The following is a 26,351-nucleotide window of genomic DNA, read 5'->3' on the forward strand; positions in this document are numbered from 1 at the left end:
TTAGCTGAAAGAGTGAATGTCTTGACATGTATTCAGATTTGAATTAATTCATCTCTTCTTTAACCAAACTCGTATTTTGTATTTGATTTCACATCCCTTATATTGTTCTATTTTCTTTGTCCCCGAAATTAAACTTTTTTTGTCATTATGGATGTTCTCTCCCATTGGCATCTTAATTGTCATTTAATTATTTTGGTGCTAAGCTAAAAATATAATAATAATTATTTGATAGGTCAGTGATGTAGATACTTTTCAATAATAGTTTGTGTTCTGCTCTAAAAAATAAAATGTACTTGCAAATACTAAAAGGAAGATTGTGAACTAGTTAGAAATGTTAATTCATTGCACTTCAAACAAAATTGAAAAAGGCACTTCTGTTACCAAAAATCTATTCCATATTTGAACCTTGTTTTTGATATGGACACATTTTTAATGTAGAGGTAAATGTTTGAATGTTTTATTTCTAGGCCAACATTTTGTTTTTCTCTCTAGATTGTACATACAATAAAATTGTGAATGATTGAAAATAAACTCAATTGTTTTTTTATGAATTGCATTACAGGAATGTTTGTGTGGGTGTAACATTAGAGTGATGATGTTTGTTTGTATGGGTGTAAGTGTAAAGTTATAGAAACATTCTCTTTTTTACACTCACTTGACCAAATACAAAAAGTGTTTATTCAAATTGTTGCCCTGCTTCTCAATATTACAACTGAACCTCTACTGCTAGTCCTTCAAGGGAATCACTTGAGCTTTATTTGTAATATTAATACTAATACCACTGCCCTCCAAAACGTTAATGAATGCTATCTAATGCATTTCTTTTTTCCACGATTACATAATATACTCTTGTGAGTTCTGCTATCTGGCATCTAGAATGTGAAATTTATTGCATGTACAAGCAGTTTAAAATACCGGTATAGGTTTATATCACTTCATACAAATACATTGGACATGTTTAATGAGACTCATCATTTTGTGAATGGAAACAAGGTTGAGCTACCAGTGTAGTAGTTTTATACTGCAGTACCTAGTTGATGTGCTATTGAATGTTTTGTGGTAGGTAATTCCTTTCTTCTGTAGCCAGAAGAGTGCTGCTAAGAAATTTTAACTTTAAAAACGAAAAAAAAAAATCACTTTTTTTCTCTGGACACGTAATGTGAACTTGCGAAAAAGTGTTTTAATATACATTTGACAAAGAAAACAATCACAACTCATTACAAAATACATGAATAATAGTTTAGCCTACAGCTATTCTACTTGGTATGGTGCACAGCTCACTCCTGCTCAAGTTTGTAATGGTTACGGTACTTCCCTTTTGTCGTCACAGTCGTCACTGCAAGTGGCAATAAGTCTGAAGAAACTGGACAAAGGAGTTATCAGGTTTGTACACATACATACACTATATAGATTTAGGGCATTAATTGTAGGATTATAATCTAACGTAAGCGTAGTTTGTTAGGCTCCAAGTCGTTACATTACTGCACAAATATAATACTGGCATCTGTAATAATAACAATTTAAAAAATTTTCATAAATAGATTCTTTGGTGAATTCAGTGTTAAAAACTACAGATATAGATCATTTATGTATACCTTTTAGCACTAAACCTTCAGCTCTGCTTTCTTACTTTTGAAGCACTAACAATGTATTAGGACTATTAAGTTAACTACATTGATCTTAAAATAGAACGACATTGCAATTGTTTCATCTATTTACTTCAGAATCTTTTTTTTTTCCAAGTTCCATTTTATAGCCCCCACCCCTGACATATTTCCATATCTCTTCTTTCTTACTGTTATTTATTGCTTAAAGGATGCTAACCGAATCATAAAATCAAAACGTAAAGAGCAGATTTCATTATGAATTAGCCTACAATCCTACATGGTTGCATTGTCAATAAAAACAAGGACGAAACACGAATTAGTCTGCAGCCGTAAGCTTCCCTACGCATTCTGTCACGGCTTTCTTTGATCCCGGCGTGTTCTGGAGATAGGCAAAGTAGACTCCTGTCATGTGTTTCCGATTGACCGGGTGCACTTGGTCCAGTCTGTCCAGTTCCATTCTGTAAAATTCTTGCTGTGTTCTTGTGTAGTCTTCCTTAATCTTGGCTTGGGCGTTGGCGCTGTATTTAGTTTTCAGATGCTCTCTGTAATGATGGAACAAGCAAAATATAGTTTTAAAAAATCATTTTAATTTAAAAAAAAAAATCTAAGGGAAGAACTCCACATTTACAATTATATATCTTAATAATGTAGAAATTCATTCCCGTATTTAAGGAAAGAACTCCGCACTTTAACAACATATCTCAATAATGTAGAAGTTATTTCCCTTATTCGATATCAAACACAATAATTAATTGATCAAATAATTCATGTTTTGTTAGGTACAATAAAATAATTGTTTAAGGTTTCAACTTGATCCAAGAATGGGTGTGTAAAGTGTACAATTTTCTAAAGGGGACCGACTGACCGAACCCTACATATTTAGACATATTTGTGAATACTGAAGGATTCATTTCCCTTGTTGGTAAGGTATCAAACAAAACAATTAAGTACCAGCTATTGGCTAATGGTTTATTTTTTTAAATGGATTCCTAACTTGTCTATGCCAATGAATAATTGTGCAAAGTTTCAGCTTAATCCGGAAATGGGTGAGGGAGAAATAACGTGTATAAACTTTTTTCCAGATAGACAGAGTGAATTGATATAAGCTTGGTAAAAATACGCCTAAATTTGGCTAAAAATATCCTATCAATATCTAACTTATTTAAAAAAAATAACGCAATGATTTTCACAAGTTTCATAAAAATAAACACGATACCGCACCTGATCACATGAGTGTAGATAACATTTTCAACAGATATGTTGAAGAACCTGCTTATCATAAATAGTATACAATAGGAGATGACAGCGCTAAGGGAAAGAATTGATGCAGTAGCATTACTAAGCATACAAATATTTGGGGCTATGGCCTATAACTGATGCTTGGAAACTGCCGTTAGGCCTATATCACTTTTCAGTGCGATTTGCATAAATCTCTTTTGTGAACCAGTGAAGGGAGGGGTATCTGGGAGAGGGTTCCATGCTGCCTTTGGGTGCTCAGCAAACACAACTCTGTTCAAACCCGAGCCCCCCTTGTTTTTGTAGCCAAGCCGTAGCCACACATCTACTGCTGTGTATATTTACAAAAAAAATGTTATAAAGGAACTTCAAATAAAAATGAATATAAGTTTAGTTTAATTTTGGTTATAAGCTTTATCCTTATTATAATCCGTTCTATTTCAACCCTTATCATATTTTTTAAATTATGTATAGCCTACTTCTAATTCCCAGACCATAATGTGTAATGTCTGATCAGCTATAGGCCTACCGAACTCTGAAATGAAAATATTTCAAACATTCTCATTAATTTTAACTTGCCAGAGTTTACGGACCATTAATTATTGAACCCCCCCCCCAAAAAAAAAATCAATTTGTGATCTAGATCTATATGTTGTATGACAATGTATATGCTGTATGACGATCTATATGTTGTATGACAATCTATATGCTGTATGACAATCTATATGTTGTATGACAACCTATATGTTGTATGACAACCTATATGCTGTATGACAATCTATTCTATATGTTGTATGACAACCTATATGCTGTATGACAATCTATTCTATATGTTGTATGACAACCTATATGCTGTATGACAATCTATTCTATATGTTGTATGACAACCTTATATATGCTGTATGACAATCTATTCTATATGTTGTATGACAACCTATATGTTGTATGACAACCCTTATGCTGTATGACAATCTATTCTATATGTTGTATGACAACCTATATGTTGTATGACAACCCTTATGCTGTATGACAATCTATTCTATATGTTGTATGACAACCTATATGCTGTATGACAATCTATTCTATATGTTGTATGACAACCTATATGTTGTATGACAATCTATTCTATATGTTGTATGACAACCTATATGTTGTATGACAATCTATTTTATATGTTGTATGACAACCTATATGTTGTATGACAACCCTTATGCTGTATGACAATCTATTCTATATGTTGTATGACAACCTATATGCTGTATGACAATCTATTCTATATGTTGTATGACAACCTATATGTTGTATGACAATCTATTCTATATGTTGTATGACAACCTATATGTTGTATGACAATCTATTCTATATGTTGTATGACAACCTATATGTTGTATGACAATCTATTCTATATGTTTTATGACAACCTATATGTTGTATGACAATCTATTCTATATGTTGTATGACAACCTATATGTTGTATTACTTACCTTAAGGTTGGTACGTCGCTGTAGTACAAAGGCTTAGTTTCCAGTTCTTTTAGATCCATTCGAATGACAGGAAATCTTGTGGCCGCTGTTTCTTCTCTGTTCGGTGGTTTCTTTGCTCTTCCTTCTTTCCTTCATTGAAATGTGTACAAAATGGTTTGATTAGAACAATAGCATTTCGTACACAGTTTCATACAGTGGCGTAACTAGAGTGGGGGGAGGGGAGGGGGGAGATTTAAAAAATTCCCCCGGGCTCCTACTTGAGGGGGCCCCAAATGAGTATTTTTTTACATTAAATATTAAATACTACGCAAAATGCAGGGGCCCCTATATAGGTCAAGCCCACTGAGCCCCCAAAATGATGGTAAATTCGAAGCTACGCCCCTGGTTTCATCCAAAAGATCATAAAAAATATTTGTATTTAGCTTGGTCAGAGTTTTTCAATCTGTGGTCCTCTGCAAAACTGGCACTAAGACATGTGGAGCTTTGTGTACATATAATTTGGGACCTTTTGAAACCACCTACATGTAAAAGTAAAAAAAAAAAGTATCCCTTTCAGACCTTGTGATCTGTAGGTCATCCAGTATTATGTCCAGCACAACGACCAATAGCATTTACTTTCCCATACCAATGCCAGGTACCCTTTGGAGTTGAGTGGACTCAAGGGCACGGAGATGCATGGACCCAGAGGCGTAATAAAAATATTGAAATCACAATATCATAGTCTTCAACGAGATTGAACGCCCTCGAAAGCCAAGCACTTGATCACTCTGTTACGCCCGTAGGCCTACATGTAGGCTACTACAAATAAATACTTTTCTATGTTATCTGTCTCGAGGCATAATGTGTGCCTTCTACTCACTGGCGGATCCAGGGGGGGCGGTAGGGGCGATCGCCCCCCCCCCCACTCGGCCGACCCCCCCCGAGCGGGGGGGCGAATTTTATTATAGAATTCACACTATTTGTATACGAATTTATGACATATGTTAAAAATATATACTAACTATTTATTTTTCAACCTTTGTTTAGATTATTTCGCCCCCCCCCCTCTAGTATGTTGGCCGATTTGGTGGGGTAGGGAGGGGGCGATGGTATCATTGCCGCCCCCCCCCCATACACTTTCGAGGGGGGGGCGGTCCAATTTATTTGTAGAAATCACAGTTTGCTAACAGAAACAATTAAATATCCATATGACTAAAACTTGTTATTGATATTTTAACCGATCTTTATATTATGTCGTTCCCTGTTTGCCGATTGCTAGGTGGGGGCGAATAGCTCTACTGCCCTTCCCACCTTAAACCCTTTGAGGGGGGAGGGCGTTCCGATTTTATGGAGAAATCATAGTTTGTGAACAAAATTAGTTGAATTAATATATAAATTTTATATTAAGTCGCTCCCTTTCTGGTATTTTGGCCGATTCGGTGGGGTTGGGGGGAGGGCGATTGCATGTACTGCCCTCCCCACTCTAGCTCTCTGAGTGCTGGGGGGTGCGGTCCTATTTTTGTGGAGAATCATAGTTTGTGAACAAAATTAGTTAAATATATATATATATATATATATATATATATATATATATATATATATATATATATATATATATATATAATATAAACTACGTATTGATATGTGAACCATTGTATATTATGTCGTACCACACTCTAATCTCAAATTGTATCATTAGTAAATTTAAATGAAATTACAAAATTTAAAAAATCTGTCACTAATATAATTTATATATACTATAAATTAATTTCTTATATCGAGTCGCCCCACCCCTATTCTTTAATGCTAAATGCAATCTTTAGCAGAAATTATTAAAGGAGCGAGGATTAATCATTTTCGCTCTACAGACAGAGTTTATGTAATTTCACATAATTTATCATAATTATTTTAAGAAAGACTTTGCATTGGAAAAGTTAGAATTCAAACGAAATTTTTCAGTATTAGAGTCATGATTGAGATGAGTTCTAAACTCAAATGGTATATTCATAATCGCCTTTTCCCAAACTTTACTCAATCTGATATTTTTTCTAGTTGAATAAATTTGGGACTATAACTCACAATTTATACTATTTATCGAATTTTTTTTTTTCGGCGGCGATCCTCAAAGCCAAAATCTAAATATGTGGGGTATCTTATCTTTTCAAGGAACAAATCGGTTTTATTTGCAATGTATTTAAGGCCTATAAATTCACATTATAATATTTTTCAAGTACAACATTATTCAAAAGGTCCTTTTTTAATAGTATGAATAATGAGCTTTAGGTCAGGAGAATGCGTTTCTGCATTGAAGAATGCAAGAAAACGCTTTTGGCGTCGGGGCTTCGCCTCGAACTCCATTGATGAATAATGAGCTGTAGATGTCAGGAGAATGCGTTTATGCAATGAAGAATGCAAGAAAACGCTTAGGCGTTGGGGCATTGATAAATAATTAGCTGTACTTGTCAAGAGAATGCGTTTCTGCAGTGAAGTATGCAAGAAAACGCTTTTGGCGTCGGGGCTTCGCCCCGAACTCCACTGATGGATAATGACCTGTACTTGTCAGGAGAATGCGTTTCTGCATTGAAGAATGCAAGAAAACGCTTTTGGCGTCGGGGCTTCGCCTCGAACTCCATTGATGAATAATGAGCTGTAGATGTCAGGAGAATGCGTTTATGCAATGAAGAATGCAAGAAAACGCTTTGGCGTTGGGGCTTCGCCCCGAACTCCATTGATAAATAATTAGCTGTACTTGTCATGAGAATGCGTTTCTGCAGTGAAGAATGCAAGAAAACGCTTTTGGCGTCGGGGCTTCGCCCCGAACTCCACTGATGGATAATGACCTGTACTTGTCAGGAGAATGCGTTTCTGCATTGAAGAATGCAAGAAAACGCTTTTGGCGTCGGGGCTTCGCCCCGAACTCCACTGATGGATAATGACCTGTACTTGTCAGGAGAATGCGTTTCTGCATTGAAGAATGCAAGAAAACGCTTTTGGCGTCGGGGCTTCGCCTCGAACTCCATTGATGAATAATGAGCTGTAGATGTCAGGAGAATGCGTTTATGCAATGAAGAATGCAAGAAAACGCTTTGGCGTTGGGGCTTCGCCCCGAACTCCATTGATAAATAATTAGCTGTACTTGTCATGAGAATGCGTTTCTGCAGTGAAGAATGCAAGAAAACGCTTTTGGCGTCGGGGCTTCGCCCCGAACTCCACTGATGGATAATGACCTGTACTTGTCAGGAGAATGCGTTTCTGCATTGAAGAATGCAAGAAAACGCTTTTGGCGTCGGGGCTTCGCCTCAAACTCCATTGATGAATAATGAGCTGTAGATGTCAGGAGAATGCGTTTATGCAATGAAGAATGCAAGAAAACGCTTTGGCGTTGGGGCTTCGCCCCGAACTCCATTGATAAATAATTAGCTGTACTTGTCATGAGAATGCGTTTCAGCAGTGAAAAAAGCAAGAAAACGCTTTTGTCGTCGGGGCTTCGCCCCGAACCCCACCAGGGAACCTTATAGCGCTGCCCCAGTTGTTTTGTTTTTCGCCGAAGGTTGAGAAATGCTGCTTTTTATATATATATATGTGTGTGTGTGTGTGCTGTACGCACTTTTATGCATAGCGTTAGGGTTAGGGTTTGGAAAAAAATCGCCCCCTCACTCCAAAGTTCTGGATCCGCTAGTGCTTCTACTTCGCTGTAGCACTGTGTGCCGCAGGCTGCCAGAGGATCGCCAGCTACTGAGTCTTCCTTAGGGTTGTCTTCCGAATCCTTTACCATGCTTAGATATAGCTGCGACGGAATGGGTTGCCTAAATCAGCCAGGAAAACCAACAACTTGGCAGATTTTAAATCACTGATTAGCATTCATGACTAGATTGATACATGGATACGCGAAATAGGTAATTATCTTCTCGTTTGAAGAAATGTATGCAGTTTTTATAAGATAAGAATCTTACTATCTCAGGCCCCAGTTACTTGCCTTCGCTATTTTTCCCATTTGTGATTAAGGAATTCAGTATTCTAGACTGTATCCTTTATCAAATTTATAGTGGTCGCTCACGTTAGCAATGTATGTTAGGATTAAGGGTCCTTGGGAATTATAAACATAAGTGATAAACATAACAAGTGATAAACATAACAAGTGATAAACATGACGATGTTCAAGTGTGGCAGCCAGTTCGAGTGTGCTAAATTGATTTTATTTAAAGATAAAGCCTATTGTCACAACATTCGGATGGTATGATGTCACGATGTGTTGTGATGCCGGGGATTTTACTTGAATTCAATAGTTAACAAAAAATGAAGATCTAGAATCACAATTGACAATTCTTTGATAAAACAAAACTCTGGAACTTTATTTAAATATAACGTAAGTACAGTTTATGTACAAATTACAAATCAATGAGCATGAAACATATTACAAAGGCTTTTCAAACAGAGCTCTTAGAAACGTGTCTATCTACAAGAACCTTATTTTATCGACTGACTTTACTTTCTTACTACCGCCAATTCTCTGGCGCTAACCCTTTTCAAAAATGTCTTTGTTTAAATTCAAATCAACCAATAGATTTTAAACATACTAATTATGTCCCTTGGGTAAATCCTGACTTGAATGTCAAGTGTCTAAATTTGAGGATTAAATCCCGAGACTCATGTCGAGGGCTTATATTTCTTTCAAAAATGAAATGTACAAACAATTCTATAATGTAATCTGTGACACCTATGAAGAATAAATATGAAGACAGAAAAAAAAAGCTTTACTTTGAAGTCTCAGCATTAAGAGTGGCTTGCCGTGGCGATATTATGGGAGGCAACTCGGTGCTCATTCTCAGGTCCACCCAGGGATCAATTAGAGTCTGTGCTGTAGATCTGCTGGAAAAGCCTTGAATCTTCTCATCTGGCTAAACACATAAGAATATTTAAAAAAAAAAAAGATAACGTATTGATGTAGTCAGAGGCGTCGCTAGGTTTGGTGTCATCTTTACTTATTACAGATGCTCCTTCAAAAAAGTTCCTTAAGTCGCTCCCCCCCCCCTCCCCATCAGCACTTTCCAAAATAAAATTTTCACCATAAAAATTACCGCCAGATTATTTTTACAAAGCTTATATCATTGAACACATTATTGTCCAGAAAATCATTGTCAGATCAAGTTGAAACATTGCAGAATTATTGATAGGCGAAGACAATACATGAATCAATAAAAAACTGACCAATTAGTCAATTAATTGCTGGTTATTAATTATTTTGCTTAACTCTCTCCTAATCGACGATACCATCGTTGATTTGACCATTAAAGTAATGTTTAATTTTATAAACTTGACTTTGTGTTATATAAAAAGAACATGCATTTCCCTTTTATTAACTATCTCATTTATATTAGAAAAGGAAATAAATTCTACATTATTGAGCAACATAGCTGTAAATGAGGTGTTATTCCCCTCAGATATTTTTGTTAGTTATTTTATAATTTGCTTGTTTTATACATTTATTTTTACTTTTCATTTTAACTGTATACAATGAAAAATCCATTATTGCCTTAATAAGGTCGCAGCACTGGTGCCTAACCTTTTTTTCAGAAAGCGTTAATAGAAAATTCCAACACTCGTTACGAGACATATCCCCACAGAAACATAACCTGTCCCATTTATTTCATGCCATATGCACAGAGCTGTTGATTTCACGGACTGGATATGATGTAACATGGGTAGGCCTGTAAGACTGTACTGTAAGTGGGAAACGCAACCTAGAAACTACCTCTTAAACAGCTATGTCTAGATCGATGTCATGAAAGCTTTCAAGAATCTGAAAGAACAATCCTCACCCAGTACAACGCTAAAATAGATACTTCAAAATTCTGTTGTACCGGTAAAAGGTTATATAATAAAATAATAAAAAAAAAAAAGAACTTATAGGCCTATAAAAAAATAGCCCCACAATTACTGTTAATTAATTTTTTTTATTCGTGTTTTGTCTTCGACAATGTATAATTGTGCAAAGGTTCAACTTGCTCCGAGACTGGGAAGTGGGAGAAATAACGTGTAGAAGATTTGTACCAGACAGAATAAAAGAGTGAATAGATATTCACTTTGTAATAATTTCACTATAACTGGAACTATCTAAGCATTGCTTAGTTCACTGGTATAAAAATGGTTTAAAAAGCGTTTTCTTTTTAAACTTATGGCCATAGTTAAACTTATTGGCTATATAATCGTAATCATTCCAATTTGCGGATAATATCAATGATAACATTACATTTTTTTTAAATCTGGACAATAAACATAGGGATATCTTACTTCCTTTAAAACAGAATTTCTAAGCTGCACTATGCGTTCGTTGTACTATATAAACACACTTACCATGTGAATTAAATAGTGGACTGTATGCGTGTTGTAATAGGGTTCCAACGAGTTGAATAAATACGGCGTGTATGGTTTCCTAGAAGTTGACCAACAAAATAAAGAATAATAATGTCATTTAACACAGTTGTAAAAAAATGACATCAAAAACATTTAGGTTTATTGTCTAGAGACCTGGGTCTGGTCGTTCAAACAAATGGCTAGTTACGGTAAGTTACCCCACTAAAGCTGTTAAAGGGAGTCGCATACTAGAATACTTCATACCATGGGCGTAGCCAGGATTTTTTTTCGGGGGGGGGGGGGGTCCCCCCCCGAGCCCCCATTCCCCCCGCGAAATTTTTTTTTATAAGTATTTGTGTGTGTGTGTGTGTGTACATAATCTTTATTGCATTCTGACCCTTCATTCTTTCGGAACACGTTTATTGTGCCCTAGAATAGGTTCTTCCATGAGTTAGTGTAAAAATTGTAGATTCCCCGCCATTACTGGCTTTCAATATCATAAATAGTGCTCAGCGGCGGGGCTTCTACAATAAACAATAAGCGTCTTCCGAAAGGGTCAGAATGTAATAAAGATTAATTATGTACACACACACACGTATATTTTTTTTTCCGCCTAGGGCAAGGGGGGGGGGGGAAAGGGGCGAGGGGGGGGAATCCCCCCCCCCCCCCGAAAAAAAATGGCTATGCCCATGCTATCAATAATGTACAAGTTATTTCTCTTTTTCACTACCAAACAAAATAATTAATTACCAATAATTAATAGACTAATTGAGGATTTTCTTTCGTTGGTTCGTGTTTTGTTAGGTACAAAAAATAATTAAAGTATCAACTTTATCAGAGAATGCGCGAGGAAGAAATAGCGTTAACAATTATTAAAGAGACTAAACCCAACAAATTTAGCCATATATGTGAATACTTAAGTATTAGCTTCCCTTGTTGCCATTAAACAAAATAAAAAATTACCAGTAATTAATTATCTAATTGGTTACTTTTTTAAAATTATTGATTCATGTCTTGTCTATGCCTATAGATAATTGTGCGAAGTTTCAACTTGATCCGAGAATGGGTGTGGGAGAGCTAACGTGTACACACTTTTTACCAGACAGACAAACAGACAAACAGAGTTGATAGAAGCGTTGAAAAACAAAGTAAGAAAAAAAATATATATATACATTTTTGTGTGTGTTGAAAAAAACAGAGATATAGTCAGTAAAGGAAAGGCATCGTCCTATTGCTGTTATATCTCTCAACACTGCAAGGTTGATCTTCGCCCTTTTCTATATAAAACTTATTAATTACTTCTATTGATTTTTTTGTCTTTCAAGAGTCCGAGTGGGCCTCTGTTGGTCATGGGCCCGTGAGCCTAAACGTCATCGCGTCATTGTTGCTACGCCACTGCCACCCCCGACCCCGAACTGTGCAAAAAATGGACTTAATTCGGAGTTTAAAAATCTCCAACACATGGGCCTGCCTAGAAATGAATTAAAACAATACGCTTTATACTGAGGACAAATAATTGAACGATTGTACGTTTTTAACACCAGTTTCTCCAATATCCAATAAATAAAATACCTCTTTGGATAATATCTTATACGTATAGATTACAGAGGCTACTTCAAAAGAGAAAGTAATATAGACATCCTGGGGTACTTTGTACATTAATTCAACAGACATAATCAAGAATTTAAAAATGAATGATACAGAGGTCGAGTGTTTATGAATAATTTAAACGTCAAGGAAACAAGAGTATTTATGTCTGATACAAAAGTAAATTGTGACGTGAATCCAGGGATACAAAGAGTCCTATTGTTAGGCTTAATGTGAAGGCATATCAAACATAATGGCTAAGTGTTCTCTTACTTTGGTGGAGGCTGTATCTTTGAATATTCGTTTTTAAGGCTGTCTTCCAGTCTGTTCAACTCGGTCTTAAAATACTCTTTTTGTTTGCTGCGACCATCTGTGAAAAATAAATAAATAAATACACAATGAATGAGGATTGCAGCCATTTCTTATTTTGTTAGACAGCATAAGTGTGTAGCGAGTGGGGCAACTGTCCAATGCTCAGCGCCTTTGGGGAGGGGGGGTGGTAAAGAGAAACTGTTGTCTCTGTCAGCATTATTTTTTTTAAATATTTTTTTTAAAGGTCATCATATGGTCCGCTTACTTTTGATTTAATTTTATAATAATAAAATAACAATAATAATAATAATAATAATAATAATAACAATAATACCAGACAGTACACATAACAATAATATCAATAATAATAACAACAATAATAATAATAACAACAACAACAATAATAACAATAAAAACAACAGTAATAATAATAATAACAATAATAATAATAATAATATCACTGCAATAAACAGCTGGGCCGTCCCTGTGCTCCTTTACACGTTCGGTGTGATCAAATGGACTGACACCGACCTACATGACATTGACAGACTCATAGTGATGGGAACTAAACTAAATTTTTTTAGTTAAACTAAAACTAATTTGAACTAAAAAAAAGTAATTAAACTTTTAGTTAATCCCAAATTGAAAAAATTAGTTAAACTAAACTAAGAAACTTAAACTTAGTTAAACTTTTACAAACTATTTTGACCTTTTTTAAGGACGATACAGCCAAACATGAAAAATATAAAACACAACCAATCTCTTTAGCAAAATGTAATAAACATTTATTTGTGCACATGAAAAAAGATTTAAATGTCTTTATGGGATAGATGTACATCTTAATAGAATCACTAGAATGATACTATTATAGAAAGAAATTAGAAGTAATTGTCCAAGTTCTAATATAAGTTACCTTTAGAAGTAATGATAAAACTGCATGTTGACTCTCTAACTAACTCTAGATTCTAGAATATTCTGGATCTAATATCTTCTACAAACGAAATGATCAGAAATATAATCTGGATCTAGAATTAGATCTAGCTACTAGACCTAGATCAAATAATTAATATTTTAATTTTAATCTAAAAATAATCTAAGAAATACTAGTTACTACTACTACTACTAGATCTAAAATCTAGATAGAGTCTAGATCTAGTAGGTAACTCTAGATCTAGAGATTTTAGATTATTATAATTATGATTATAACTAGATATGGGTATTTAGATCTATACTCTAGTAGATAATACTAGATCTAGATTCTAGATGTAATAGATCTATATAGTAGATATAAGTATAATTATAATAGAAGTAGATGTAGATCTAGTCTAGATTTAGTTAATTTAGTAGTGATGACTATTATTAATATTATACTCATTATAGATTTATCATCTATGCATCTTAAGTCTTAGTATAATAAGTAATCTAGATATATCTAGATCTAATCTAAACTCTAATTCTAGAATAGTAGAATCTCTAAACTAATAGATCTAGTCTAATAAAGTAAAGTAATATAGATTTCAATTAATAGATCTAGGTTAATTATTATTGACTTATAATTTTGAATTTACATCTAGATGTAAGACTACTAAGAGTTAGACTCTACTTAAGACTAATAAGAGACTAAAATAATTAAATATAGACTATTATGACTATAGGTCTAGATCTAATAGTAGTAATAGACTAATAGACTAGACGTCACTAGACTCTTAACTCTAGATCTATATAGTAAAAAGTTTTAAAATAAAAAGAGTCGACATTTCTTCTAGATCTATACAGGAAAACACTGGTGTTTAATAAAAAGCAGCAAAATGTAGATCTATAGAAGCAAGGAATTATCAGGATTTATCAAGCAGCGAAACATGCTTGAAATATAATGAACACGTTTATTTTTCTCGCCTTTCAAATACCTTGAATTGGCGGGAATAGTGGCCATTATAGGGTAAAGGTCAAAAGGCTTTCAAGTGACCTGTGCACCCTCTAGTTTATTCTCCTCTCTATAATTCATTATATATATTCTCCAAATTACATAGATCTAAATATTTATTGGTATTTATGTTAAAAAAGTTTGTAAAATTTGTAATTAAACTTTTTAGTTTGTAACTAAAAAAAAATAATTAAACTAGGATTTTAACTAAACTTTTTTTTTTTAATTAAACTTTGGCCTTAACTAATTTTTTTTAGTTAAACTAAAAGTTAGCAACTTTTTAGTTAACTTTTGCCCATCACTACAGACTCACTAGAAAATTACTAACAAAGTTTCGATGCCTACACCCCAAGTCCTCCACCATAAGGTTATACCTGCCCAGGAAGGATGGGGGTCGTGGATTGCAGAACATCTTTAAATTGTGTAAGATGCAAGTTTTAAAAATACGATCAAAACTGCTCGCCTCCAGCAACAAATTAGTTTCCTTCCTACGGAAATACGACTCCGATGCAACCCCTCTGAACCTAAACAATGCTGATGTCAATATCGGTTTGGACGACGAAGGGCATGAAATTCGCCAATGGGAAGAAAAAACACTCCACGGAAAATTTCCGGCTTCATTACATGGGGACAACATCGACAAGGCTGCTTCCTTAACATGGCTCAAAGCAGGTCATCTCTACCCTGAAACAGAAGGCTTTGTTACAGCAATACAGGACAGAGTAATCAGGACAAAAAATTACGAGAAGCATATCCTGAAACTCAATGTTGTCGACAAATGCCGAAAATGTGGAAATGTGGGCGAGTCGATTGAACACATTATGGCAGGATGTCCAGCCCTATCAGAATCAGCCTACCTAGGTCGCCATAACCAAGTTGCAAAGTTAATACACCAACACTTGGCTTTGACGTACAAATTGATCGGTAAGGACACTCCCCCTTATTATAAATACTCTCCGCAAGAGGTTCTCGAGTCTACTGATCATCTGCTGTACTGGGATAGGCCTATTCTGACCGACAAAACGGTAGATTTCAATCGCCCGGATCTGCTGTTCATCGATAAAAAAGAAAAAACAGCTACCATTATCGATATCGCCGTACCACTGTCTCATAATTTAAGAAAAACTGAGATAGAAAAACAAAGAAAATATGGGAACCTAGGCTTGGAAATTGTCCAAAATAACAATATACCCCATTGTTATATCAACCGAGGGGATAATAACAACTGACCTCACAGACACCTTCAAGGCCCTTAACATTCTTATGAACATCTTCGTTGCCTGTCAGAGGGCGGTACTGCTGCAGACCTGCCACATCACCAGAAAATTCCTCAGTGGAAACTGTTAAAGGGACTACGATGAATTTTGTTTCTCTTTAGCTAAACTCGACCCTGGCAGCGCCAGAGAATGACTACTCGTTCATTTCTAACATAATAATAATAATAATAATAACAATAATAACAATAATACTAATAACGAACCTCGACCCTGGCAAAGCCAGAGGATGAGCACTCGTTTTAGTCTAATATAATAATAATAATAATCTTTATTTATTGTAAGGAAATTGGTTTTACAATTTGTGCATTACATAATACATTATAAGAGCAAACAACTGATGCAGTATTTAACTTTAGGAAGCGGCTGGCTACCATTGGGTCTAGCTATTTTACTTCAAATTAAAACAAACAAACAAACAATAAAAACATTTAAAAAATACCTTTAACAAGGTTACAAAGACAGTTTGTGTGGAAACATAAACTCAAAAGCAGCCTCCCCAAGTGGTCCACTCAGGCAGGTAAAATGGCAGATTTCAATATTTTCAGAAAGAATATCAGAATGAAATTCTATCAAAGGCAAATGACAGAGAAGAATGGAGAAAGAAGGTTGACCGATCTTATGTGGTGCCCAAAAGGTCCAACAGACCAAGGGATATGTGAAAGTGAAGGTGAAGTTAGATGTGAACCTGGCCTTAGGATGTTTATTTAACTCTTGAATCAATGCCTTGCATTCGGAAATTCCCTAATTTCCTTTCAAGAACGCGAGTCCTTTCGAAACCGATCTCGATCTAGACTATGATGTAGACCTAGTTATCTAGCCAACTTTTCATTTCTTTCTTCTTTTTTTTTTTTCTTTTAAAAATTACAACGATCAAACAGAGCTTTCTCAGTGTGGCCAACGAGCTAGTAATTCTTTTCCCAACGACATACAGCAACTGTCAAATTTCTAGTAACAACAAGAAGTATTAGCCGGTACTCTCTTCCTGACCAAATTCCATCCCAAGTCGTCAGTGGCGTTCTTATGGGGGTTCGGGGGATGCGGATCCGCACCTGGTTACACTCACTAGGGGGTGACACCCAAGTGGAAAAAAAAACACCCAATTAACTGTAGCTAGATTGTCTTGAATACGCTCATACATGAAAGTCCAACTAAATGTCCAGACAGTCAAATAATACATTATATCAAGTAAAAAGCCTTAATCCGAACTTTCACCTATGAAATTTGTATATTTCATTCAATGTAGTCAAGTATCTCCTATTTGTAAAATGATTCAATAAAAAAAAAAACTAACGAGAAATTGTATTGGAAACTTTTTTTCATTGGGAAAGTGGCGCTGTATCACGGGAGGGGAAAACTTGAGCTAACCGGACGCCACAGCATGCGTTTTTTGGCTTTAATTTTGAACTGAGCTACACATTTAGCGACATACCCTCCGACGGATCCATTTTGTTAGTTTCGTTGTTGTCTTCTTTCGTTTTCTTGGTTTTGTTTGCATTCGTTTTGTTTTTCAAGTCTGGTTGAGTTGTCTTTTCTTTGTCTTTCCTGGTGCTCTCTTTGCCGCCAACTTCTTGTTCTGCGAACAAAACAGACAATGCTGCGAACAAAACAGACAATGCTGCGAACAAAACAGACAATGCTGCGAACAAAACAGACAATGCAGCAAAAGGATCAGGACTTTTAAAATAAACTGAAAATAGTGTAATGGCCGATATAATTGTAAAATAAACCGCTAATAGCGGATAATGATAAAGTGTCGCACTCAATGAAACTAGAATACGCTTTAAAGCCAATGTTACAATTGTATTACCTTCTTTGGCGTCCATTTGTTGGTGGTCAGTCTTCATTTGAAATAGAAAAGAATTATATTTTTATTATTATGTACTAAATATAAGTACGTGAGAGACAGACAGACAGACAAACAGACAGAGATCGGGCGTTATAAACATTTCTGAAGAAAAGTACGAAAACAAAAACATCTTATTAATTGGAACCCTTTATGTTAGAGAGTTATTTATCTCTTGGGTCATTCGTTTTCCTAGCTGAAGTTCGTATATAAGCCTCAATTTGTCCAAGTAGACTGAACAAGAAATGTATCATCTTTGCATAATCCAACCAGGCAAGCGACCAGAAGAACGCTATTTCTCGCATTTTCTAGCCTCTACCATGAAAGATAAATAGTTCATTAATTTCGGTTCAGCTTTCCCCCCCCCCCACACTTTTTTTCCCCTTTTCTTTTACGATGCAAACATCTAAAATTCTAGATATTCAACTTATAGCCTCCTTCAAAACTGCCCTTTACCAAAACACCCTCAATAGAAAGAAAACTATATGGAGAGCTCCCTGATTTGGAAACCACTGTGCAGTTCATCTCATATATTGGTCTAGTGAAGTCATTAAAATGAGAATAAGGAAGAACAAGAAAAAGAAGAACTTTTGGCTCAGTAGGGTCTATATATATAAAATGGGCAGGTAAGAAAGGTAGTATTGTATTCTATTTCAGTATCCCAGAATCAATTATAATAAATGCTTCATTATATTTAAAGAATACTCTGTGTCTGTTTATTTTACAAATCAAGTTTGTGCAATCAAATTATTCAATGTTTCAAATTAAATCGTCTGCTGTGATCAACTATTTTTGAACCCTCATCACGCAAGAGTGTATGTCACTGGATATAGGATCACTGTGAGGTGACATGACCTGAAATCGCATTCGTGACGAGCGACGTGCTGAGACTATTCTATTACAGCACGTGAGCACACGCAAAAAAGGTTGATTAGCCCTGATTGAAAGACTTCACGAGCTGTTCTTAATTATGTGGAAACAAGAGTCAATACCACAAGACATTAAAGATACAACGATTGTCCATCTATACAAGCGAAAAGGAAACCGCCAAATCTGCGACAACCACGGAGAAATATCTCTTCTCTCTATTGCTGGAAAACCCTCGCACGCATCCTACTTAATTTGCTCGTGCAACACCTAGAACATGATCTACTACCAGAAAGCCTGTGCGGCTTCAGAAAAGAGCGTGGAACCATTGACATGATCTTTGCGGCAAGGCAGCTCCAGGAAAAATGCCAAGAACAAAATGCTGACCTCTTCTCTATATATGTCGACCTAACAAAGGCATTCAATACTGTTAGCAGAGAAGGACTCTGGAAGATTATGTCAAAGTATGGTTGTCCACAAAATTTCATAACCATTATGAAACTATTTCATGATGGCATGAAGGCTCGTATCCAGGAAAGTGGAGAACCATCAGAGCCCTTCGAAGTATCAAACGGGGTAAAACAAGGCCGTGTAATAGCACCCACACTGTTCAGTATCATTTTCTCTGCTATGCTGACAGATGCATTCACAAATAAAGAAAACAGCGGGATAAATATAACATACAGATTTGATGGTGGCCTATTCAACCCGAGGCGGCTCAAAGCAAAGTCAAAAATAAAATCAACAGTAATCAGGGACTTGCTATTTGCTGACGACTGTGCCCTAAATGCCTCCTCTGAAAATGATCTGCAGAGCATCATCAGTGACTTCTCAAGAGCATGCTGAAACTTTGGCCTTACCATCAACACAAAAAAGACCGAAGTCTTATATTTGCCTGCTCCAGGGAAAGCTTACTCGGATCAAAGCATCAAGAGAAATGGGCATAATATAAACGCAGTGGACAGATTCATATATCTTGGCAGCACACTCTCCAGAAATGATAAGATCGATAATGAAATCGACCTGCGTATCGCCGTGCATCCTATGGCAGACTGTCTAAAAACGTCTGGAACAGACGAGATATGACCACAAACACAAAGCTAGGGATCTATCGAGCTGTCATCCTCCCTACATTGCTCTATGCCTCAGAAACGTGGACAGTGTACAGAAATCATGCAAAGAAACTGAACCACTTCCACATGACATGTCTAAGAAAAATACTGAATGTGAAATGGCAAGACAAAATACCAGATACTGAAGTCCTTCAAAGAGCTGGTCTGCAAAGCATCCACACAATCCTGATGCAGTCCCAGCTGCGATGGGCAGGACACGTCTGCAGAATAGAACACCGCCCAATCCCTAAAAGACTCTTGTATAGCCAACTAAGCGAAGGAAAGAGCTCGCAAGGTGGTCAAAGAAAGCTCTTCATGGACCCTCTCAAAGCTTCTCTGAAGGCGTTCAGCATAGACCCAGCCACCTGGGAGACAGAGGCACATGATAGAGCATTATGGTGTCGCGCTGTGAAAACTGGCGAACAGGTAGCTGAGGAAAAGAGAACAACGCTGGCAGAAGAAAAACGCCAGAGAAGAAAAGCAATGCAAATGACAATAGCTTCAGCTGGAATAACCTGCCCAGTGTGCAGCCGAACATTCCGGGCTCACATAGATCTCACCAGCCACATTAGGAGCCATAAAACCCCAGTGCAAAGCCCTCAGCCCCCTGGACGACAAAGTGGTCATCATCGAACCACGATGGACGAACTATATATATACAGCACGTGAAATAAATATGGCAGTTTCCGTACAGGGAGTAACCTGAGCCTGAACTACAGGTACCTGAAGGCAAGCAGATTTCACTAAAATATTAAATTCAAAAAAAGTGAAACGGCAAGACTCAGTCTTCTGAACGCGAACCCTTTTATTTTGTTTTTAATTTCTTTTTTTTTTAATGCACTATTTTTTTTTAATTTAAACTTCTTATAGGACATGTGTTGTTGTTTTTTTGTTGTTGTATATATTTTCATATGTTGCTTCATACTTGAAGATTATTACATCCTAGTTCGAAATTCTTGGGAAAAAAAGGCCTGGTGAATGGCGAAGGCAGGGTTTGAAACCGGAACCATTGAAATCATAGTCCAAAGCTCACAACACAGGATTAGGCAGCCATCCACTGACTGAAGCAGCCTCTATCTATCTTTCTATTTTCTATCTATATGTCTGTCTATCTCACCTTATCTTATCTATCTATGTATCTCTCTGTTATATATTTATATATATATATATATTTATATATTTATTTATAGGCCAATATGTATATCAACTCTACAAATGACCACTAAAATTATTTAATTTATATCTTCTGTTGATATATGATGTGTATGCTGTACATGAGTTATTTCCCTAAGTGAATTAGCAAGCATGTGTCTGTTGCACGTTAGCTGAAATGATTAAATACATTCTGTGTATTTGTCCATCGGCCTTATAGTTTTTTCATATTAAAGAGTTCATTAACATCTTCTTCGAACAATGAAAACAACAAAAACTCTTTACATTTCTAATTGGGCTGAATCATAAATTTTTTATGAGCCGATTCCATTACAGACACATGACAGAAGCGTCAATGCGTGTTGCTCAAGGCACTGCTGTGAACATCATAAGAGAGTAAGTGAAATTAAATTATTGAAATTTGCAAATGCTGATGAAAGAATGTACATTACAATAAGAGTATACAAGTGACCCCCATCGTGCTGATTAGGCCAATGTTTTTTGCATGTGTGTGTGTGAGTGTGTAACTCAATGTTTTATTTTTAATAATTATCTTATAAATTACAGACGTTGCTTCAAAGAAAATATAAAAAAAGATACGACAGAGATGGAGACGAAAGATATCAACGTGTAAAAAACATTTTTAAAGGGCGGGGGGAGGGGGGGGGTAGCTGAGTGATAGAACTGCAAAATACTTTTAAAGGGGGTGTAGCTGAGTGATAGAACTGCAAAACACTTTTAAAGGGGGGTGTAGCTGAGTGATAGAACTGCTGCAACTGCAAAACACTTTTTAAAAAAAAGGGGATGTGTGTAGCTGAGTGATAGAACTGCAAAACACTTTTAAAGGGGAAGTGTAGCTCAGGGGCGGACTGGCTATATGGGCAAATGGGCAAATGCCCGGTGGGCCGATACCAAATGGGCCGGTCTGGTCGTGACCAAAGAAAAAAAAAAATCCATGCAGACAACTTTAAAAAAAAAGTGACAGCAGCAAGACACAAAGGCCCGAACACGTGTTCTTGTTTGTTTGTTTTTAAATTCTTATTACAATTAATTGTGTTTGAAATTCAACAAGAATATAAAAAAAAATACACTATACACTGTACGTATTATCATTTGCAAAACGTTAGACCGTACTTTCTGCTATGCACGAGCGGCATGGACTGCTTTGATGTCTTCGAGGTTGTGTTTGGCTTAATCATTTTGCTGGTCGGCATTGGCCTTTGATGGCACTCCCATTTTTTTTTTAATTTAACCAAAAAGAGGGATGAGAGAGGTTAAGTTAGAAAACATTGATATAACGCAGCAAAAAGATAGAAGCGACAGTTAGTTCTTTAACAATACTTAATAGAAATTAACTTTAACAGCACTGTCACATCCGATATTTAATGAAAGGAGATTTATATTTTAAATAATGGGTCATGGTATATTCATATACAAATCGCGCTTTTGAGAATGTACTAGTTGCAACCAAGAGCTTTTCACATTAAGTAAGTGCCTCTCTAACCGTTCTGCTTTCTCTTATCTTTAATGGAATGGGTTGCCTGAGTCAGCCAGGAAAACCAATGATTTAGCATATTTTAAGTCACAGTTCAACATGCATGACTAGATTGACACATGAAATGCGTAAGACGTAACAGTATTATTTTTTGAAGAAACGTCTGTAATCTATAAGTAATACCAAAAAGCTTCAAACTCATTAGGCTGCTATTGTCTTGTATATAGTTTTCAGACTACATACATGTATAAATAGAAAAGATTATGTAATCCTACGAATGCATACATTCAGTTTTCGATGCGTTATCAAACTTTATATATTGTGTAGAGAAGTAGGATTACACCTATAATATAACACATGGGCGTAGCCGGGAGGGTCTTCAAACCATCACTTGCCTCAGACCTCATTGTCTGAAAGGGAAACTTTACTTACTGCCCCAGTGCAGCCAACTTAAGCAAACTACAGTCACCAAATTTCATGAGCGTAGCCAAAAGGGGTTTTGTGGTTTCCCTTCCCCCTCCAATACAAAAACTAAGCATTTTACCATTTTCTACCAGTCGCTGGACTCCATTGAATAGCTGATTTGCTTTTTGAATTTTTTTAGCGGAAGAGTAGCAGGCTAATTGCAATGTAGATACCTAAGAATATGCATTTTTAAAGCTTAAAATAACGGAAATAATGCTTGGTTCCGGGACTTCACCACGGAGCCCACTGGGGGGAGCTCTCAGCGCTCTTTGGTGGTGTGTACTGTCTTTCCACTAACTATAGGCAGAGAGTATTCTAGGGTAGAAAAAACGTTTGAAAGAATGAAATATCAGAATGTGATGAAGATTAATTACATATACACACACGCTAATATATATATAAATTGCGGAGTGGGGTAAAAATCCCCCCCCCCGAAAATATATGACATGCCATTTGTGGGCCGGTTTATATGGTATGTGTCCGGGCCGATTTAGATACCCAGTCCGCCCCTGGTGTAGCTGAGTGATAGAACTGCAAAACACTTTAAAAAAAAAAAGGGGGGGTGTAGCTGATTGATAATATTACAAAACACTTGTCTGCCTAACTGAAGATATTTTAGTTCAATCCCAAGGGCTCGTCATAAAAGAATTGAGATGGCCACGGTAGAATCTTGGCCTTGGGCAGCAATGGGACATTAATGAAAGCTTTGAGCTCTGCCAAGCGACTTCCTGCGTTCATTGCTGCAGATATGCATGATTCAGACAGAAGGCTGAACACACTCGTAATGTTCTTTTGCCCCTTTGCGTTCGGGCACGTTACACACTTCTCAAGAATGTTTTCAAATACTATAGATCAAGACTGCACTGTGCATTGTGTATTTGCATGGAGACCCGCTATACAAAAATCATTAAAAATTAAAAAAAAATAAAAATAATTCCAATTTCTGCTAAGGTCTCAATCCTAGTATATTTTTTTTTTGTTTGTTTTGCTGGATTAGACAACTATGTCATTTAAAGCAAGCAAAATTTGTAAAAAAAAATCTTTAAAAAGAAAATGGGGATTATCTTATGGGAAGAACTACGAAATCACTGCCATATATATGCAATTTTTACCAGACAGACAGACGGAATGAATTGATATAAATTTTGTACCAGACAGACAAACGGAATGAGTTGATATAAATTTTGTAACTACGATCAAATACTTAGGACTTTTATGATACGTTCCATGAACATTGAAGTCAAGATCAAAGCAAGCAATCGTTTTAATAACTTAACAGGGCGCATTGTGACGCGATTGAGTGAGCTATATACGCGGGCTTACCTCAATTTAAAACCGGATCTAGTTTGCTTTATGGAGCGAATGAAAGATAATCCACCGAGGTTTTATTGATCGTCTAGTTACCATCGTGTGTGCGATTGTTTATTTCGTGATTTCTGTGATCGATACTCCGGTTATAATCAATGCAATTACACACACTTTGTAGCATTGTTTACTGCAAGTGTGATGTGTTGGATTTAAAGTATTTGGCTAATCAACATTAAGCAGGACATGTTGCACTTTTCTAAAAAGCAGACATAGGCCCCTAGAATGTTAGTAGATAATAACGGATTAATTATTAATCCAATTGATGCTTATGCTATATGTAAAGAAATAAAGATCCCCCTGAGAACTAGCTGGCGTCGGCGGAGCATTTCATCGATGTGTAATTTGGTTTACGTTCTAGTTGTTTTGTTAAAGATCATTACATCCAACCACACGTAAGAGGTGGACAGCCATCCCGTCTTTGTCTAAGGCTAATGTGTACAATGATTTTTTAAAGCAAAATATTTGTTAAAAATCCTTTAAAAAAAAAAAAAAAGGCTTATCTTAGGGAAAGAACTCCTCATTTACAAATGTGTAAAAGTTATACAAAAGAATTAACTACCAATAATTAATTAACAAATGGGTTTAATTTTTTACTTGATTTAGGTATAATAATAAATAGTTGTTTAAAGTTTTAACTTGCTCCGAGAATGTGTGTGGGAGAAATAACGTGTTCAATTATCTAAGGGGACGAAACCCTATACATTTAGCCAAATATATGAATAAACCCTACTGAAAAATTAATTACCATTAATTAATTGATTAATTTTTTGTTATTGTTTGTGTCTTGTATATGCCAATAAATAATTGTGCAAAGTTTCAACTTGATCCTAGAAAGGTTTCAGGAGAAATAACATGTAGGCCTACATAGAAACTTTTTACCAGACAGAGTGAGTTGATTTAAGCTTTGTAAAAAAAAAATGAGAGTAGAAATAAAATTAATCAACCCACAACACACTTTAATATATTAAATCTAGTTTTTCAAAATATTTAAATAGTAGTCTTTACCCAGTGATTTCAATCTGTCTTTAAGAGAAAACGCTAATAAAAAAAGAATTGTTTTATTATTAAATGTAAAAAAAACAACAAAGAAATGATAATCGATTTTCGTAGGGAAAAGAAGGAAAATGATAGGCCCTATTGTTTCTGTAGTTGGAGAGACTATTGAAATAGTGCAAACGTTTAAATACCTTGGTACTATCCTAGACAATAAACCAAATTTTACTGCAAATACTGATTATATCAGCAAAAAGGGGCAGCAAAGATTACAATTACTGAGAAAACTGTCCTCGTTTAATGTTAGCGAATAGGACTTGGCTATGTTCTATCACGCTCACATCTGCAATATTTTAAGTTTCAATATCACTGCATGGTATGGCAATCTGAGCATTAAAAATAAAAATAAACTTTACAGAATCCTAAATGCTGCTGATAAAGTCATTGGCAAAAAACAAACCCCATTTGAACAGCTGTTTAAGACAAACATCTATAATAAAGCTAAAAAGATTCTAGGAATAAAAAATTGCTCTCTGGGTCAGGATTTTGTGATTTTACCATCACAAAAGAGATACATGACACCGATAGCAAAGACAAACAGACACAAACACTCACAAAAGAGATACATGACACCGATAGCAAAGACAAACAGACACAAACACTCTTTTGTTACCCTGGCAATCAAATCATTAAATAGAAACAATCTGATATAAACTTTTCGCATGTAAATTATGAGTGAGTCTGGTGTGAATGTACATTTTGGTTTGTTATAGTTCTAAATTATAATGTTTTTTTTTTGGTGTAATGCACAAATTGTAAGACAAATTTCCGTAAGGACAATAAAAGATTATTATTATTATTCAAGTTATAAACCGTCTCTACCTGCAAAACTCTTATAGATTTGAACCTAGACACTGCTGTCACAACTAGGGTCTCTACCTCCAGAACATGCTCTTCGTTTTCTGCTCTTAAATAATTGATAAAATCTATAGCTACAATACTCTTCAAATATCGCAAATCATTTATATATGCCCTATCCGATGTAGTAGGCCTACACCGAAAACAAGCCAACGAAGTTAAAAAATTAAGCTAAAACAAAATTAAAAAAAAATATATATATATTATTCTTAACTTACAGCGCTTGTTGTCTCGGTATCCGCCATTGAATAAAGATCAATTCCAATCTGCGACTATTCGTTACCCTGCCATGTCTTTTAAATAAATAAGGACCTTTCAAAACAGAACTAGATCCAAGAGAAAGACCACTTGATTGGGTACCCAGTTCTTAACAATGAG

At 35.7% G+C, this 26,351-nt stretch overlaps 1 protein-coding gene across 1 annotated transcript; it reads right to left on the reverse strand.

The window, feature by feature from the left end:
• Positions 1–1,160: 1,160 nt before the first annotated feature.
• LOC106079368 (uncharacterized) lies at positions 1,161–26,351 on the reverse strand. The gene is made up of 8 exons (XM_056016099.1): positions 26,192–26,351; positions 17,568–17,598; positions 17,190–17,333; positions 12,521–12,617; positions 10,661–10,739; positions 9,065–9,204; positions 4,328–4,456; positions 1,161–2,149 (listed from the first exon to the last, which is right to left on the reverse strand). The coding sequence occupies exons 1-8, from the start codon at positions 26,216–26,218 to the stop codon at positions 1,924–1,926; spliced, it is 873 nt and encodes a 290-aa protein (XP_055872074.1). The 5' UTR covers positions 26,219–26,351; the 3' UTR covers positions 1,161–1,923.

This window comes from Biomphalaria glabrata, chromosome 17, assembly GCF_947242115.1.
Source record: "Biomphalaria glabrata chromosome 17, xgBioGlab47.1, whole genome shotgun sequence".
Taxonomy (NCBI): Eukaryota; Metazoa; Mollusca; class Gastropoda; family Planorbidae; genus Biomphalaria; species Biomphalaria glabrata.

Coding starts and splice junctions, on each gene's coding strand:
- LOC106079368 (XM_056016099.1), bottom strand. CDS start 26,218: ATGGCGGATACCGAGACAACAAGCGCT. Junction 17,334..17,567: donor ACAAATGGACGCCAAAGAAG/GTAATACAATTG, acceptor TTTTGTTCGCAG/AACAAGAAGTTGGCGGCAAA. Junction 12,618..17,189: donor CAAAATGGATCCGTCGGAGG/GTATGTCGCTAA, acceptor TATTTTTCACAG/ATGGTCGCAGCAAACAAAAA.